The 16,536-nt window shown below is 56.0% G+C and overlaps 1 protein-coding gene across 1 annotated transcript in view; it reads left to right on the top strand.

Moving 5' to 3' along the window:
• Positions 1-16,536, top strand: part of DOCK1 (dedicator of cytokinesis 1) — a 305,731-nt gene that overhangs the window by 42,322 nt on the left and 246,873 nt on the right. Inside the window, exons 4-11 of the mRNA XM_054728710.1 lie at positions 2,472-2,527; positions 4,741-4,837; positions 7,826-7,974; positions 10,578-10,713; positions 11,610-11,767; positions 12,498-12,579; positions 12,988-13,123; positions 14,624-14,696. Coding sequence (XP_054584685.1) covers positions 2,472-2,527; positions 4,741-4,837; positions 7,826-7,974; positions 10,578-10,713; positions 11,610-11,767; positions 12,498-12,579; positions 12,988-13,123; positions 14,624-14,696 — 887 coding nt within the window. The remainder of the gene's footprint in view (positions 1-2,471; positions 2,528-4,740; positions 4,838-7,825; positions 7,975-10,577; positions 10,714-11,609; positions 11,768-12,497; positions 12,580-12,987; positions 13,124-14,623; positions 14,697-16,536) is intronic.

Genomic DNA, 16,536 nt, shown 5'->3' with positions numbered 1-16,536 from the left:
TCCCCGAGCGCAGTGGTCGGCAAACTGCGGCTCGCGAGCCACCTGCAGCTCTCAAGCCGCGGTTTGCCGCTCTGTTGACTAATCAGTTTGCTGACCACTGACCTAGACTCTCGATTCCAATAATTACAGGCTGTTGTTGTTCCTTGTGACTAAGCCCCTATCCCAGTGGTTGGCAAACTCATTAGTCAACAGAGCTGCAGTTTGCCGACCACTGCCCTAGCGAGTTGCTGGGCTGTGATAGGCTGTCGCCCGTGCATCCTCCTCTGCTCCTGGAGAATTTTGTAGCCTCGTTAAGCAAAAGAACGACCTGGGTAGAAGGACTTCAGAAAACTGCAGCAGCAACAACCAAAAACGGGAGACGGGTCCCGATTTTCAATTGCGTCTCATCCTCGATGACGGGTGAATAGATCTGCGAGGCCCACGCAGGCTCGCTTTTCTCTGAACTACACCGTTTCATGCCGCGGTGCTGCTTGCAGACGAAGGCGCGTCTGCGTCCGGGCAGCCTGCACGTGTTCCGTGCGTGTCCGAGGCCGAGACCTACCCTGACAGCTCGGTCGCTGTGGCGGCCACTCCCACACGCCGTCCTGTGCAGCCTCTCTGTTCTTAGCTCCTTAAACCCAGGATGGCCGTCCTGTGTCCTCCTGTGACGTGGCGCCCTCCGGGCTGTGGTCGGGCCGGCCACATTGGCTGGTGTATGCTTCGTGCCTAATTATGCCGGACGGAGGGCTCATCTTCCTCCTCTTTCCCAGCCTCGCCTCTCATTATCTCCCGGCTGGGCTGGCTCCGCTCCGGTCCGGAGCCTGTAATCCAGGCTCCCGAAGTCAGCGGCTCCGGCCAGGCCTTCCCGCCCACCCGCCAGCTCGGACTGGGCCGCAGGTCCCCACCCAGCCGGTGCCCGGGGGCCTGGAGGTTGGCACCAGCCTCTCACCGGCTGGGCGGTGGGCTAGATTTCCCCAGGGGAAGCCCATGGATGCCCCTTCTGTAATAAGAGTCCTTCCTGCCAGAGGAACCCGGTTTGATCTGAGGGCTTTAGGAAGGAAGACGTGAGAATCCTGGACCACCATGGCTGCCCTCTTTCTGTCCTCTCCTTCCCTCTCTGTGATAAATCTTATTTACTTGTTTATTTTTAAAGGGTTAGACATGATGGCATTCCCAGTCTCTCTCTTTTTAAAAAAATATATTTTTATTGATTTTTAAAGAGAGTGGAAGGGAGAGAGATAGAGATAGAAACATCGATGAGAGAGGAAGTTGTCGATTGGCTGCCTCCTGCAAGGCCCCTACTGGGGATCCAGCCCACAACCCCGGCTTGTGCCCTGACTTGGAAGGACTCGAACCGGCGACCTCTTGGTTCCTGGGTCACACCGGCCGGGCTGAGAGTTCCTTTTTACATGAAGTTCGGCCACGTTCCCGGTCGGCAGGAGGACCAGGAATCGTGGCGGCCGAGCACGTGCCCCGCGTGACCGGTGCTGGTGGTTTCTGGATGGATGCCCTGTTCCACCCTTTTGGGGCCAGATGCCAGGGCCACCCGATCAGAAGCTCCTGTCCCACCATAGGTGCGTCCAAGCCGCCCGTGCCGCTGAGGGGACTGCGGCTGCGCGCCCTGAACCTTATGCCAGAAGCCGCACCCGGCCTGCGTGGCGCTGCCCAAGGCCCAGCCCGCCTCTCAGCGCCCCCCTCCGCTCCCCTCCAGGAGGGAGTCTGCGCTGTGCCCCGAGTGTCCTCTGGAGGCGCCGTCTCCTGGGCCCCGTTCAGTGGGCTCCGCATGCTTGCTTACAGTGGTCGGCAAACTGCGGCTCTGTTGACTCATGAGTTTGCCGACCACTGGGATAGGGGCTTAATCACAAGGAACAACAACAGCCTGTAATTATTGGAATCGAGAGTCTAGGTCAGTGGTCGGCAAACTCTTTAGTCAACAGAGCGGCAAACCACGGCTCGTGAGCCGCTGTTTGCTGACCTCTGACCCAGGAGACGAGAGCCCTGCAAACTGCTCCCCTAGTGGCGATGGGGCGAGATGCACGCGTTTCTGCATCAGGCTGTTGAGAACGTCTCTGTGGGCCAGGCCGCTCTCGGCCGTCATTTCAGCACTTTGCGATCAGGAACGGGCAGAGACCATCACCACAAGTGGCCCGTGGGCATCCGTCGGCTGATGGTCGGCCTGCGTCCAGGTCAGCAGTGCCGACGGGGTGCGGCCCGTGGAGACGCCACAGGACCGTCCCCCCGGGATCGTGTCTTTGCAAACACATCCCCTCTGCTTCTTCCTAACGTATCCGCAGCCTCGCGGAAACACAAGCTGATGCGTGGCCATCTTTCACGCGCTGTTTTCTTTGCTCTGTTTTCCGTGAGGCCGACCCTAAGGTTGCGGAATTAATAGAGACCCAATCACCCCCACCTTGTTTGGGGGACGGTTGTTTGACTGACAGTCAATAATCATATTGATAATAAAACCTGCCTCTGTTTTTTCCTCCCCAAAGGGCATATTTCCTGCCTCGTACATTCATCTGAAAGAAGCAATAGTTGAAGGAAAAGGGTGAGTCTGGTCTCCGTGTGTCCATGAAGGATGCAGTGTTTGGCCGTGCTGCCCTTCCCATGGCAGGGTCCTAGAGGGGGTTGGGTAGTGGGTGTGGCTGGCCACGGGTGACCGGAGTTTTGGGGGAGGAAGAGGGATTTAGGGTTGTGTGCAACCTGGTTTTGAGCCTTTGAAGAGTCTCAAGTCAGCCCCTTACCTGCAGTCATGGTCCTTGAACCTGATGTCGATTTTGGAGAGCATCCCAGTGCCCTGAGCTTCTACGGGGAGCTGCCCCACGAGGCAGAGGCCGCACGGCCCTCCAGCTCGGAAGGCGTTTCTGGAAGACCCTGCAGGCTGTGGTGCACGTGGCGTTTAGGGTGCACAGCCAGTTGTTAAATTGGGACGCGTAACATTGACATTCTGTCCGGTTGTGACGTGTGTTTCTTAGAGGTCATCCCCGTGGTGTGCAAGGTCATTACAAGGGCATTGCAGCATGGGAACCCACGAGGCAGGAGTGAGAAATGACGAGCCAGGTGTGCGGGGGGGGTGGGGGGGGGAGAGGGCGCATTAAGATGTTTTCCTTGTTTGTCTCAGCGACATCTTCGCTCTCAGTCAAACATGTAGGTTATCAAATTACTAATCAGATGATTGCTGCATAACGACGCCTCTCCGGCTGATTGCAAAATTGCCTCTCCAAGCCCCGCGCGTTCACCGCGTGGAGGGGACCCGCTCAGCTCCCGCGGTCCCGTGACAGACGCCTCATTAAAGCGAAGGAAGTCGCTGAGCGGCACCAGCGTGATGGCCCGGAATGTGGTCTTGTTTTATACGGACAGGATGCTTTGCAGGCAGGATTAAAAATAAATAAATGAAAGGGGCGACGAAGGAGGCCAGCGGTGGAACCTTCGGCCCCTCTCGGAAATGACTGAATAAGGGGCGCGGTCCGTGTGTGTTCCATCCGTCTCCATAGGCAACCAGGAGCAGTCAGATCGTAGATGATTAATTTTTTAAAAAATATTTTGATGAACGCAAACAAATACATGGAAACTATAATTATGAGGCGTAATCGTAAAGCGAACAAGAGATTATTTTAACTCTCAGTAAATAGAGTCGCACCCCGCCCGACAGAGACGGGCACGGAGGGCTGAGGCACCCTGGTCCCGTGCCTGGGGCTGCTGGAAGGAAGGTGCCCGCATGCGCAGTGGATGGAGAACCGGGGGAAACTGGCAGCTTGGAAACACTGTCCCTGCCGCTGCTTCCGCGCCCTGTCACTGTGCTCCATGCTGTCACCCGGCCCTGTCTCCCCTCCACTGCTGCCCCCCACACCTACCTGCCTTTCCCTTCCCTCCCGGCCCAGAGCCTCCTGCCTTCAGACCGCACGGTGATCTCCTTCCTCCCCCTTCCTCCGTCCGCCTTCCCTTTCTTCTCCGGGTCCTGGTCGGGCCACACACAGGAGGCAACCGATCGCTGTCTCTCACATCGAGGTTTCTCTCTCTCTCTCTCTCTCTCTCTCTCTCTCTCTCTCTCTCTCTCTCCCTCTCCTTCCCTCCTTCCCTTCCACTCCCTCTAAAAACCAACAGAAAAAAAGTCCTTGCGTGAGGACTAACAAAAACAAACAAAACAGGGCAAAACAAAAACACCAGCGCTCCCCTGTTAAGGGCAGGGTTAGGACAAGTCAGGGTTAACCTGTTGGGGTGGAGAGAAAGTGGGGAGGGGGCCATCAGAGTAGGGGTCAGGTGGGATGCCTGTGGCCTTTGAAAGCAGCGACTTGGCTCCTGGTTCGCCAGGGTCACTGCTCCGGCATTATCACATGAGCTTTATGCGCCATGGAAATGCGGAAGCCATCCTGTTCCGAGCCTGCGTTTTAATGCCACACGGTTGGTTGTAATTTGGGGCACGTCTGAGATCGATGGGTACACGTGATGAAGGTGCCTCCCACCTCCCAGACCTTGACGTCCTGAAGACTCTGGGGGGATTGCCCGCCTGCTTCGTGGGGGCTGGACATGGGGGTGGGCGGCCTGCCCAGCGGGGAGCAGACCAGCATTCTCCGGCCTCGTCCAGACGCCACCTGTCGCTCTCAGAGACACGTGCAGTCTTCCGTGTGGCGGCAGCCCTGCCGGGGCCTTTTCTCTCCGCCCGCTTATTTGACCTGCGGCCCGGGTCTGGAATTCACGGGGTGCCCCTCGCAGGCATGACGGAGCCGTGAACTTAGCTGCCTCTCCTTCCTCTCTCCCCAGGCAGCATGAAACGGTCATCCCGGGCGACCTGCCGCTCATTCAGGAGGTCACCACGACGCTCCGGGAGTGGTCCACCATCTGGCGGCAGCTCTACGTGGTGAGAGCCCATGGGATCGCAGCTAAACACGTGACCGTGGCCTCTCTGGGCCTTTTCTGTCCCCTCCCCCTCCCCCCACCCCTCGGAACCTCAGAAGCAGACCTGGGACCAGGTGATATGCAGAAAAGGCAAAGAAAGCAGCGTGGCTCGGATTCTGCTCAGCCTTGGGGGGGGGGGGTCTGTGTTGGGGTGCAGCTGGGTCTCACCTTCCTTGTGTTGGAAGAGGGACAGGCTGCTCTGCTTTCCAAGAAGGATTGGGCCATCCTTGTTGACGGGCCCTCAGTGTTTATATTTGGTTCTTGAAGGCAGAAATCTGCTTCTAAACTGCAGTAGGTGCTCATTTAGGGAATTGGTAGGAGATGATTACTATTTTTTTTTTTTTTTGGCCACTCTCTGCTGTTATCATTGGAGAAAACTGCTGAGCCTTGTGGATCTCAGCGTGATGGTCAGAGGTGGGGGATCGTCTCCATTCTGGCTTCTGGGTCCATTTCTGCTGGTTGTGGGGAAAGTCTTCGTATTAATGCAGAGAGGTTGGGGCCGTGGCCTCTTCCATTTCCTATTCCCTCGGGGCACAAACATTCATATTTGCAAAGATTACCTTTTGTTAGCCCTTCTTTCTCTTCCAGCTGCTGCTCGCTTCTCATATGCTAATGCTGTCAGCTCCGAGCGGGGCTGTGCAGGGCCGGCAGCGCCTGGGTCCTGGGGACCTGGGCAGCTTCCTGAGATCCCGCAGCTGCGCCAGGCAGCCTCCTTGGTGTTCACTGTGCAGCCGCTTCCTGCGAATGCACAGTAATAAGCAGTTGCTGTAATTGTTCATCACACGTTCTCCAAAACCTCAGCGCGTCAAGTTAGCTGTGAATGTTTTGTGTAAATCGGAGCAATTTTGTCGTTGCTGTTTCACATTTGACTTAGCAATTTTTAAACAACATAATGCAGCAAAACAAACAGGAGTGGATGCTGGCTCATGTGTTAGTGGACACGGCTTTATTTTATTTTATATATATTTTTTAAAAAATATTTTTATTGATTTTGGAGAGGAAGGGAGAGGAGAGAGAGAGAAACATCTTGGAGAGAGAAACATCAACATTGATCGGCTGCCTCCTGCACGCCCCCTACTGGGGATGGAGCCTGCAACCAGGGCATGTGCCCTGACCAGGAATCCAACAGTGACCTCCCAGTTCATAGGTCGATGCTCAACCACTGAGCCACGTGGGCTGGGCAGTGGACAAGGTTTTAGCCATATTGACCGGAAGCAGGCATTCCCAATGGCTCCTTTTTAAAAATTTATATTTGCCTTTTATGGACCTACATTGTGGGATTTGTACAAAGCCAAAGATAAACGCTTATAATATTTTTATTTTTGTTTTTTTGTGTGTGTGATTACTTTTTGCTCTACTGTGTTGTTGTAGACAATTTAACAAAATATTAAGGATTTTAGATATTTGATAAGGCTTTAGAAAAATGGACCAGGAGAATTACTAAGAGTGGAACAAAAACAATTTTCCAGTAAACCATTAATTTTGGCCATTGACTTTTCATTTCATGAGTTAACGTCAGGGTCATGCTACAGAGAAGGGTTAATGGGATGTTGGTGTGTTATATGATGATGGCAGAGGGGAACTTAGGAATGCATCGGGAGGAGGTGAACTACTGGACGTGGTGGCCTGAGGCTCGGGTGTGTGGAGGAGACGTTGTTTTAACAGGTCGCGATGATCACACTTACACTTTTTATAGGGGTCGTAGGTTTAGGATTTTACCTGCTCCGGTGTCACCCAGATTTCTCTTCACGGAACGAACCACGGGGCTGTTTTCCCTTTGGAGGGTCCCTCCTGTCCTTGGCCCACTGACCTCTCGCAGGGGCCAAACCGTGGCTCCTCTTTGTGCCTCCTCCCCTGGAGACAGGTGGACAGCGATAAGACGTGAATTCTGCGTCTTGTCTGCATTTCCCTGTGGCTTGTCCATTCAGGTTCGGCCTCTTGCAGGAGCCGCCTGCCTGTGTGTGGGCAGGACCCCAGTGCTCGGGGCGCTGCGCAGCGATGCCAAAGTCTGGGCAGGCGGGCGCTGTAGGCTCGGACTTACTCCGAAGGGTGTCCGTGGCTGCCCGGCGGGGCCGGTACTCCGGTGGGCTGGCCCGGCGGCTCTCGGGCACACCTGCTCTGGCCGGCCTGTTGATTCAGAAGGGCCTAGTCTGCAATGCGGACACCATGTGGAGGGTCATGCACTACTTTTTTAGTCTTTTAATCTTTGAGTGTCTGGTAGGAACCACATTCCATAGAACATCTTTATTTATTTTTTTAATATACACTGAGTGGCCAGATGATGATGATCTCTGAACGCATAATAATCTGGCCACTCAGTGTATAGCCTATATAATAAAAGGCTCATATGCAAATTGTCCCCTCGACCAGGAGTTCGACCAGCAAGCAGGCCGGCAAACTGCCGATGTCCCCTCCCCCTGGCCAGACCCCACCCATGCACGAATTCATGCACCGGGCCTCTAATATATATACACACACACACACACACACACACACGCACGCACACATATACACACACACATGTATATAATATATGTATATATACATACATATACATTGAGTGGGCAGATTATTATGCGTTCAGAGATCATACTAATCTGGCCACTCAGTGTATATTTTTATTGATTTCAAAGAGAGGAAGGGAGAGAGAAATAGAAACATCAATGATGAGAGATCATCACTGATTGGCTGCCTCTTGCACACCCCCATTGGGGATCTAGCCCACAACCCAGGCATGTGCCCTGACCAGGAATTGAACCCTGACCTCTTGGTTCATAGGTTGACACTCAACCCCTGAGCCACGCCGGTGGGGCTAAAATGTCTTTTAGTCGGACATAAGTTACGTTCTATCATATGAAGCACTGGCTGCAGGTGTATTTGGAAAACAGCACGTCCATCGTGCTGGGTTACACCTGAGCATGACCTTGGCTGCTCTGCCCCCTCCGTGCAGCACGACAACAGGGAGATGTTCCGGAGCGTGCGGCACATGATCTACGACCTCATCGAGTGGCGGTCGCAGATTCTCTCCGGGACGCTGCCCCAGGACGAGCTCAAGGAGCTGAAGAAGAAGGTCACTGCCAAGATCGACTATGGAAACAGGTGTGTTCATTTGGAAGCTGATTTCATGCTTAAGTGATCCGGCACGGTAACATCGACCCAAGCCTTGAGGAGACTAGAATCATCTTTTATCGTAAAGCCACACTCCTAACGGCCAGGCAGCGGCGTGGTTTTCATTTTTAGAGGGAGGGGCTATTTTCTGTTGCATCTCGAACACCGGGGGTTTTCCGAGTCGCAGTAGAACCCTGCTCTTCTCTCCAGGAAGCTGGGGTGAGGGGGCCTGCCCTTTGCCTGGTGACACCTCCCCACCCCCCCATGGGTTCTAGGTACAGGGTATTTGACTTGTCACCTGAACCCATCTCATGGCCACCTGCCTGGAACACCCACGCGGTGGGAGCTCTGCGTGTTTCCATGAGAGCGTCGTATTGCCAAGTTACCCCCGAGACCACCTGCCTGATGTGGCGCGGGAAGCCGGCAGAGTACATTGCGCCGTGGAGCAGAGCCGCTGAGAAAGGTGTTCCCCCGGGGCTTACTGCTTTGGTAGGAAACACCGTCCTTGGAAGACAGTCTTCTGCCCGAGGAGCTCGAGTGCACTCGTCATTTCTCTCTGGCCCAGGGCTCCGCACGCAGCTCTCCAGATCCTTCTTCAGGAGGATATAAAATATAAAATAGAATCACGGTGCTGCAAGTTTGGTTTTAAAACGGCTTCCGGGAAACATTTGACAAAAGCCATTTGATTAACGTCAAGGACCCTCTTTCTAGGGAAACGCAGGTGCCTGATGCACACACAGCTTTGCATGTAATGTCCTGGGTGGTCTCAGCCCCCTGTCCTCAGCAGGGCTTTGGGGGGGGGGGCGTCCAGGGTGTTCGTCTCTGATGGGCAAGATTCTCTTGTTCGACTAAGATGCTCCTTGCTCATGATTCGGGGCCTCTGAGCAGGGGTTGCTGAGGAAGCCACAAGTGATGGGTGGCAGGAGGAAGCGCCACGGCAGGCCACTTCCTGGGATGGCACCGGGCGTTCTGGGAGGAGCGTGGGTGCCGCCAGGAGGGGGTCCGGGCTCAGAATGCAGGCTCTGGGCTCCTCGAGATGGCTCTCTGAGTTGAAGTGTCCCCCTTTGCGAAGTGGGTCCGGCCATCTCCCTTGGCAGGAGGCGGTGAGGAGTCGGCGGCAGGACGGGTGTACACAGCAGCTCGGCACCGCCTGGGTCTCCGCTCCTCAGGATGCTGATTCTGCGTGGGGAGCACTGTTAGCCAGGGCCTTGGGCCAGGCCTAAACCCGGGAGCTTAGTAGCTCCGCCCACACCTGAAGGGATCCCCTCCCAACTCATTAGCATCGACTCCACCCACAGCGAGGCCCCGCCCACACACACAGCACTAACTGCCCTGGGGCCCCTGCAGGGCTGGGGGAGCAGTAGGATTTGGGAAACGTGCTGCAGAGAGAAGGAATGAGCGCTTACACGGCTGCTTTAAACGTCGTCTTTCTGATCCTCTCCAGGCGCCCGTGGTCATTGCGGGACGGAGGCTGTTTCCACGCAGGACAGAGACCATTTGCTTAAAAGCCCGAGGGCTCCCCTGCCCCTGACAGGCCGCCACTGGCCCTGTTTGCCCATCGGTGAATTTGCTTAATTGAAATTGAAAGGAAAAGGTTAGGGTGTTGTGATGGCTGTGCAAACGGTCCAAACGAAACCCGCCTGACCGTGGTCTTGCTCCCATCACAGCGGACGCGGGCGGCCCTCCGGGAAGAAGCCGGGGTTCGTTCGTCTGGACGGAGTCTTTATCGCCAAGTCCACTTTCCTCTTCCGCTTGTGCCCAGGAAAGATTCTCTAATTGAAATTTTCCTTCTTTAAGCAGACTTTCCTAGGTTCTGTGGTTTAAAAAAAATGACATTTTCTGCTTCAATAGACTTGAGAAGAGCAGGCAGGAAATCTCACAGGCAGAGTGCCAGTCACCTAGGCTTGAGATCCTGATGTTTCCGCTCCACCGTGGCACAACCCTCGTTTCTTCCTATAATCACCGTTGTTCCTTACATAGAAATGATGGTTAAAAAACAAAAAAAATCACCAAACCAGTTTGCTGGATTTGGGAAAAGGGAGAGAATGTTGCCAAAAAAACAGGTAGCCAGGATGGCTAGCTTTCTTGGCCAGACGCTGCTCACGGTTTCAGTCGGCTCCTCTATTTCACCATCTGGCCAGAAAGTTGCTCCGGGCTGGTGTGGGTAACTTCCCCATGTTTGGTGTTGAAACACGGGGCATGTTCATTGCAGATCTCCCGATGGGCTCATGTAGGGATTAGGACCGACTGGAAGCAGAAGGACGCTGCGCGGTGGGACTCACCCGGATAGATAGCGCGTGTGTGTGCTTTGAGCTGTTGATATGTTCATACAGCAACGGGTAACGCCCCGGTCACGTGGGCTTTACAGATCTGTGACCTTTCTCACTGTAAGACAACGGAAGTTTTTGTTACTGATTTATTTTTTGAGTTCCCAGGGAAGTGACCTTGCAGAATTACGTTTCCTGAATATTTGTGGGTGACCCCGACTTCCGGTGAGGTTTTCCTCTGCTCAGCTACCTGGACGGAAGGGGTGTTAGGAAAAGTCAAAGCCCCTGGGTCTTTGTGCCTGAAGGTCTGAGTTCTTGTTGTTCCAGAATTCTCGATTTGGACTTGGTGGTGAGGGACGAGGATGGGAACATCCTGGATCCAGAACTAACCAGCACCATCAGCCTCTTCAGAGCTCATGAAGTGGCGTCGAAGCAGGTGGAGGAAAGGTTACAGGAAGAAAAGGTGCGTGCCGCTCTCTGCAGTCCCCCACTCACCTCTGGGCGCGTGCTCCCGGGACAGTTTCAGCTCCACCGCGTCCGACACCGGCGAAGCCAGGCGTGGCACCGGAAAGGACCCGGCGGGCACAGCCCCACAGCACGCTCCACACGGTGATGAGGGAGCGGGGCCTGCACCAGGCGCGGTGCTGGTGGCCTGGAAGGACTCCATCCCTCTGGGGGTGCAGGGGTGTTAGCAGGCAGGGCCTTTTTATGTTTATTTTTTTAAAATATGTTTTTATTGATTTCAGAGAGAGAGGCAAGGAGAGGGAGAGAGAGAACCATCAATGAGAGAGAGACATCAATCGATCGATCGATCGATTGATTGGCTGCCTCTGGCACGCCCCCTACTGGGGATCGAGCCCGCAACCCAGGCATGTGCCCTGATTGGGAATTGAACCGGGGACCTCTTGGTTCATTGGTTGGCGCTCAACCACTGAGCCCCACCGGCCAGGCGGGAGGCAGGATTCTAATGACATTGGCTTTGTTCTCACCTCCTGGGAAACGATGCTGTGTGTGGGGTGACATTTTAAGCTGGATGAGGGCAGGGAACACACATCCTAGTGATCTTTCTCATCGTCCGTGGCCGTTCGAGGCATCCTGCATGCAGAGGAGGTTTGCAGAGGTCCATGAATGATTGTGTGTCTCTGGAGAAAATACTCCGTCTGCGCCCTGATGGCTGTGGCTGTTACCTGGGGTGCTGTTCTGTCCAGCTGGCTGCACGCCGGTTCTGAGGACGCGGGGACAAGGGGGTGACTGGGCCGTGTTGTGCCCGGCTCTCTGTTCTGTGGGAGATTAATGAAAAAGCTCGGGTTGGCCAAGAGCCTTGCTGACGTCGCCTTCCCCCGTGGTTTCCACTTGCAGTCCCAGAAGCAGAACATGGACATCAGCCGGCAGGCCAAGTTCGCCGCCACCCCCTCCCTGGCCTTGTTCGTCAACCTCAAAAACGTGGTGTGCAAGATCGGAGAAGACGCCGAGGTGCTCATGTCTCTCTACGACCCCGTGGAGTCCAAGTTCATCAGGTCGGTGACATCCCGATGCCGGGACAGCAGCTCTGAGCCGCCCCAATGCCTTACTCCTGCAAAGAGCCCTCGGGGACCCACGGGCCAGACTCCCCTCCAGCGGCTGACCCCGTGCTCTCCCGGGACAGTGGGTCGGCAGGAAGCCCAGGCTCGGGGCCAGGGCCGGCCTTCTCCTGTGCACGGGTACTTTTTTCCTAAAATATCTTTATTGATGTCAGAGAGGAAGGGAGAGGGGGAGAGAGCGAGAGAGAGAAACATCAATGGTGAGAGAGACGTCGATGGGCTGCCTCCTTTATGCCCCCTACTGGGGATGGAGCCTGGGCATGTGCCCGGACTGGGAGTTGAACCAGGGACCTCGTGGTTCATGGGTCAACACTCAACCGCTGGGCCACAGTGGCCGGTCGAATGGTCAATTTTAGACTATGGTCATTCTCAATTAGAGGTTGAAATGCCACTTTCAGACAGTTCCTTTGTGAGGATCGCCCTGGACGCCCGGGGTTGCTGCACCCGGGGTTTTGTTCGGGTGGATGTCAGATGCCCCCGTGTGGGCCGTCGCTCCTCTCCTCCCTCAGCGGAGCAGCAGCTGTCCTTGGCGCTGATACCTCTGAATTCCTGTGGCTGTCTGCTCTGTGAGCCTCCGTGGCGTTAACCACAAGCCAACGTGGCTGAGCGTTGAGGGCCCTGTTATCGTTGGAAAAATTGATTTTCTTTTCTTTCTTTCTCTTTCCAGTGAAAACTACCTGGTTCGCTGGTCAAGTTCAGGATTGCCTAAAGATATAGACAGATTACATAATTTGCGAGCTGTTTTCACCGTAAGTGCATCCGGCGATGTTGGGTAGACTCGCTCAGCGTTCTAAATGACCCCCTCCCCCACAACCTCTCCCCACAAAGGCACATGGTTCTTGGGGTGCCCATCATACATGGTCATTTCGTCATAATGACACCCTTCCCGGAGGCCCTCTGGGTCCCTAGCTTCCCGTAGCATCCCCAGAGCAAAGACCGACGACTGCATTCCCAGAGCCCATCTCTCCCACGTGGACTCAGGCTCACCTGACGCTGGTTGACCTTGGTTGTCCCGTTCCCTTTTGGTCCTGAACAACTTATTCAATGCTCACAGCTGCTCAGAAATGCGTCCCTGTGCCTCTTCCCACTGTCTGTCCCAGCGGAAGCTGCATGGAGAGCCGGGGCTCCGGGTAACGTACGGAAATTCCTATTTCTAGGACCTCGGGAGCAAAGACCTGAAAAGGGAGAAAATCAGCTTCGTCTGCCAGATCGTCCGCGTGGGCCGCATGGAGCTGAGGGACAACAACACGCGGAAGCTGACGTCGGGCCTGCGGCGGCCCTTCGGCGTGGCCGGTAAACCTGCCTCCTTGTCCTTGCGGGTCTCAAGGTCGTCACGCTGGCCCCGAAGGGAGCCGCTGCTGGGGGTTGCGTTGGTCAGCTCTCCCGTGGCAGGGAAATAACCTGTCCCTTCTCTCCCGGTGGTGTCACGGGCGGGGGCTCGCAGGGAGCCGCCCGAGGGTCGCGTGCCCATCCGGTGCTCGGGGTTAGAGTGGCCTCCTCCCCTGGGGGCACCCTGGCCCTCATGCTCAGCCTGGCGGGCAGCCTGGCCTTGGAGGTGCCAGGCCTTCTGGACCTGGCGATGGACGGGCCGAGGAGTGAGTGTGCAGCGAGTGGTCAGCGGCCAGGGGGACACGGGCCCCGCCGCCATGTCAGCTCTGCTCCGTGGTGTGTGGCGGCGGCCTGGGAAGACGGAGAGCTCTGCCGAGTCGCCTCTTCAGCTGTCACTCATTTCTCACCGTTTGGGGAGGGTGGGGGCCCTTTGTGCCGGGCGGACGCTCCAACATTGAGCCCCACTGGCCTTCCTGTTGACCACAGTGGGCGTCTCCCCAGCCTCCACGTGTGGACGTGTGTGTGGGATGGAAACGATTTATATCTTTTTTTTAAAAAAAAATATATTTTATTGATTTTTTACAGAGAGGAAGAGAGAGGGATAGAGAGTTAGAAACATCGATGATAGAGAGACATCGATCAGCTGCCTCCTGCACAACCCCTACTGGGGATGTGCCCACAACCAAGGTACATGCCCCTGACCAGAATCGAACCTGGGACCCTTCAGTCCGCAGGCCGACGCTCTATCCACTGAGCCAAACTGGTTTCGGCAAAAAACGATTTATATCTTGCTTGGCGTGGTGTTTCCAGGGGGGTGTGCATTTTTTCCAAAACTCATTGAACTGGAGTACAATCTGTGCATCTAATTTACATTTTTTGTCAAGACCAAGGTCAAAGCATCCTTTCCCCGCAGACTTTCCCTGAGCCCCACTTCTCCCGAGCCCTCACCCCTCCACGAACCCTTCCGCCGCAGACCCCTCCGCACGTACACAATTGAACGTATTTGCCACCTCGCCGGACTCTGAGGACCCCGACGTAACCGCTGTATTTCCCCACTACCTGCGGCTACAGCCACAGGTGGGAAGGTGGGCTCGGGGAATCACCGTCCCAGTTCAGGGCCTCCACGACCCCTTGCCAGGTCTTAGGTGCTCGCGTTTCTAGAACATTCCAACCCACAAAGGGACGTGCTCCGGACGTGCCGCGCCAGGGGGCCCGTCGGATCCCAGGCAAAGGGATTGATTACGTGGGGACTCTGCCGTTGGAGCCCCGCCCCCGCTTGGCCGGGGTTTTCGGAGAACGTAATTCATCTTTCCAACAGGGAGACGGGTGACTTGGCTAAGAAAGTTCCCCCACGAAGCTCACCCCGTGGTTTGTCAGCAGACGATCCGCTGTTCCTTTGTTTGTTTGTTTTCCTGTGACGATGGCATGTGAGCAAAACCATCTCTGTTCTTCTCTTGTCCCCAGTGATGGACGTCACAGATATAATTAATGGAAAAGTAGACGATGAAGATAAACAGCACTTCATCCCCTTCCAGCCGTAAGTACGGAGCAGGCCGCGTCCTCAGCCGGGCGGCCTGCGGGGAACGTGTGCTTGTCGTTATCTTCGTCCGTTCACCCGGCGCAAACGGGGGTGGGCGATTTTGAAATAATGAAAAGCCCGCTTAGTCCCTGCTGTGGCGCATGGGGTTTTTGTAGCCGGAAGAGAGCCCTGGGTCCGAGGGTGGTCCTGCAGGTAGAATATTTTACATGCGACCCTGGAATCGCCTTACCACGCAGGACACGCAGAATTACGATGCCCTCCGAGCGCGAATGCTTCTTTACGTGGTTGATTTGTTCTCGTAGCGATTCACATTCTCAAAACACAGTGCTTTCCAGTGCATCACGGGGGGTTGCTGCCCCTGACCCAGCAGACGCCGCCGGAGAACGACGAAGGCTCTCCTACGGCGAGGGGGGGCACCTCCACCCGGGGCTCAGGCCGCGGGCGTTCCCGTCTCGGCGGTGGCTCAGCGGCCTGGGTCCGCACCCACGTTGAAGGGTTTGTCTGGTTCGGACAAATGTCTGTAGAGAGGTGGGGGGCTGGGGAGGCACCCCGTGGAGCGTCGTCCAGTCGACCCTCCGATGTGAAGGTAGATCCCGTAGAAAAGGCGGAAGGGCCTGGTGTCACGTCCCTGGAGGTTAACGCGAGAGGGCGCCCCGGGGATGGGGAGCAGCCACCCTGAGGGCAGCCCTGCCCCTCAGACGGGCCCGGAGCGGAGGAGGAATGAGGATGGGCGAGGCCACCTGTCAGAGACGGCGTCCCCCGGGTGTGGACTCTCGGAAGAAGAGTCGATGGCGAGGAAGGACGGGCACAGGGCCTGCCCCGTGTTCTGTCTGTCCTCCTCGTTCCTGGTTTGGCTTCGGTGGCCTCGCACTCGGACAGCCTTCAGGCAGACGTTGCAGGCCGTCTCCAGGTGCTGGCTGCGCTGCGGGGGTTCGCAGGCAGGTGGGTGGCTGCAGGAGGCCTGTCCCGGGCGGGGGTGCGGTGGGCAGCAGAGGTGGGGTGCGCCTCTCTTGGCACCACCACCCTTGCTCGACGGACCAGCCCACTCAGCCCGGGACTGACCCCTGCTGCTAGCGGAGAGGGGACGGGGGTGCTCTGCAGGCGGGTGATCTGGTCGGACAGCGTCCGGAAGCCCGGCTCGGCAGGCGGCTCTGCGGTCTCACAGAGGAGAGCGGGAAGCCTGCGGCATTGGCGTGGAGGGCGGTTCCCCTGGAAGCACCTCCCCACGCAGGAGGCCACCGTCCTATGTGGCTTCTGTTTTTCAGTCCAATACAGCCACCACCAGCCATGTGGGCTATTTCAGGGAATGAAAATTAAATGCAATTAAACATTCAGCTCCTCCGTCACACGCATCCCTTTTAACGTGTCCAGTGCTGCGTGCGGCTGCGGCTGCGGCTGCCATACGGGTCAGCGCAGATTCGGGGCATTTCCGTCACTGCAGAATATTCCATGGGCGGAGTGCATCTCGTTACAAGGGAAGCCTTCTGCACAATCTGGAAGTTTCCTTCGTGCACAGGGGGGTCGTCCTTTTTGAACACGGGAGCTACGGAGGTAAAATACAGGACACACCCTGATAACAGGATGATACTAAGCTGCTTCCTTCGCCCATGGGAAGAGTACAGCCCGGTTCTCTTTTATTTTATTTTTAAAAAATGTGTTTTTATTGATATTTGGAGAGAGAGAGAGAGAAGGATAGAGAGACTCATTGATCGGCTGCCTCCTGCATGCCCCCTACTGGGGGTGGAGCCCGCAACCCAGCACGAGCCCTGACCAGGAATGGAACCGGTGAGCTTTTGGTTCATGGGTCGATGCTCAGCCACGGAGCCATGCCGGCCTG

Source organism: Eptesicus fuscus, chromosome 17 (genome assembly GCF_027574615.1).
Source record: "Eptesicus fuscus isolate TK198812 chromosome 17, DD_ASM_mEF_20220401, whole genome shotgun sequence".
In the NCBI taxonomy this organism is placed as follows: Eukaryota; Metazoa; Chordata; class Mammalia; order Chiroptera; family Vespertilionidae; genus Eptesicus; species Eptesicus fuscus.
Note: the sequence above shows the minus strand (reverse complement) of the source record. Positions and strands in the feature narration are given on the sequence as shown.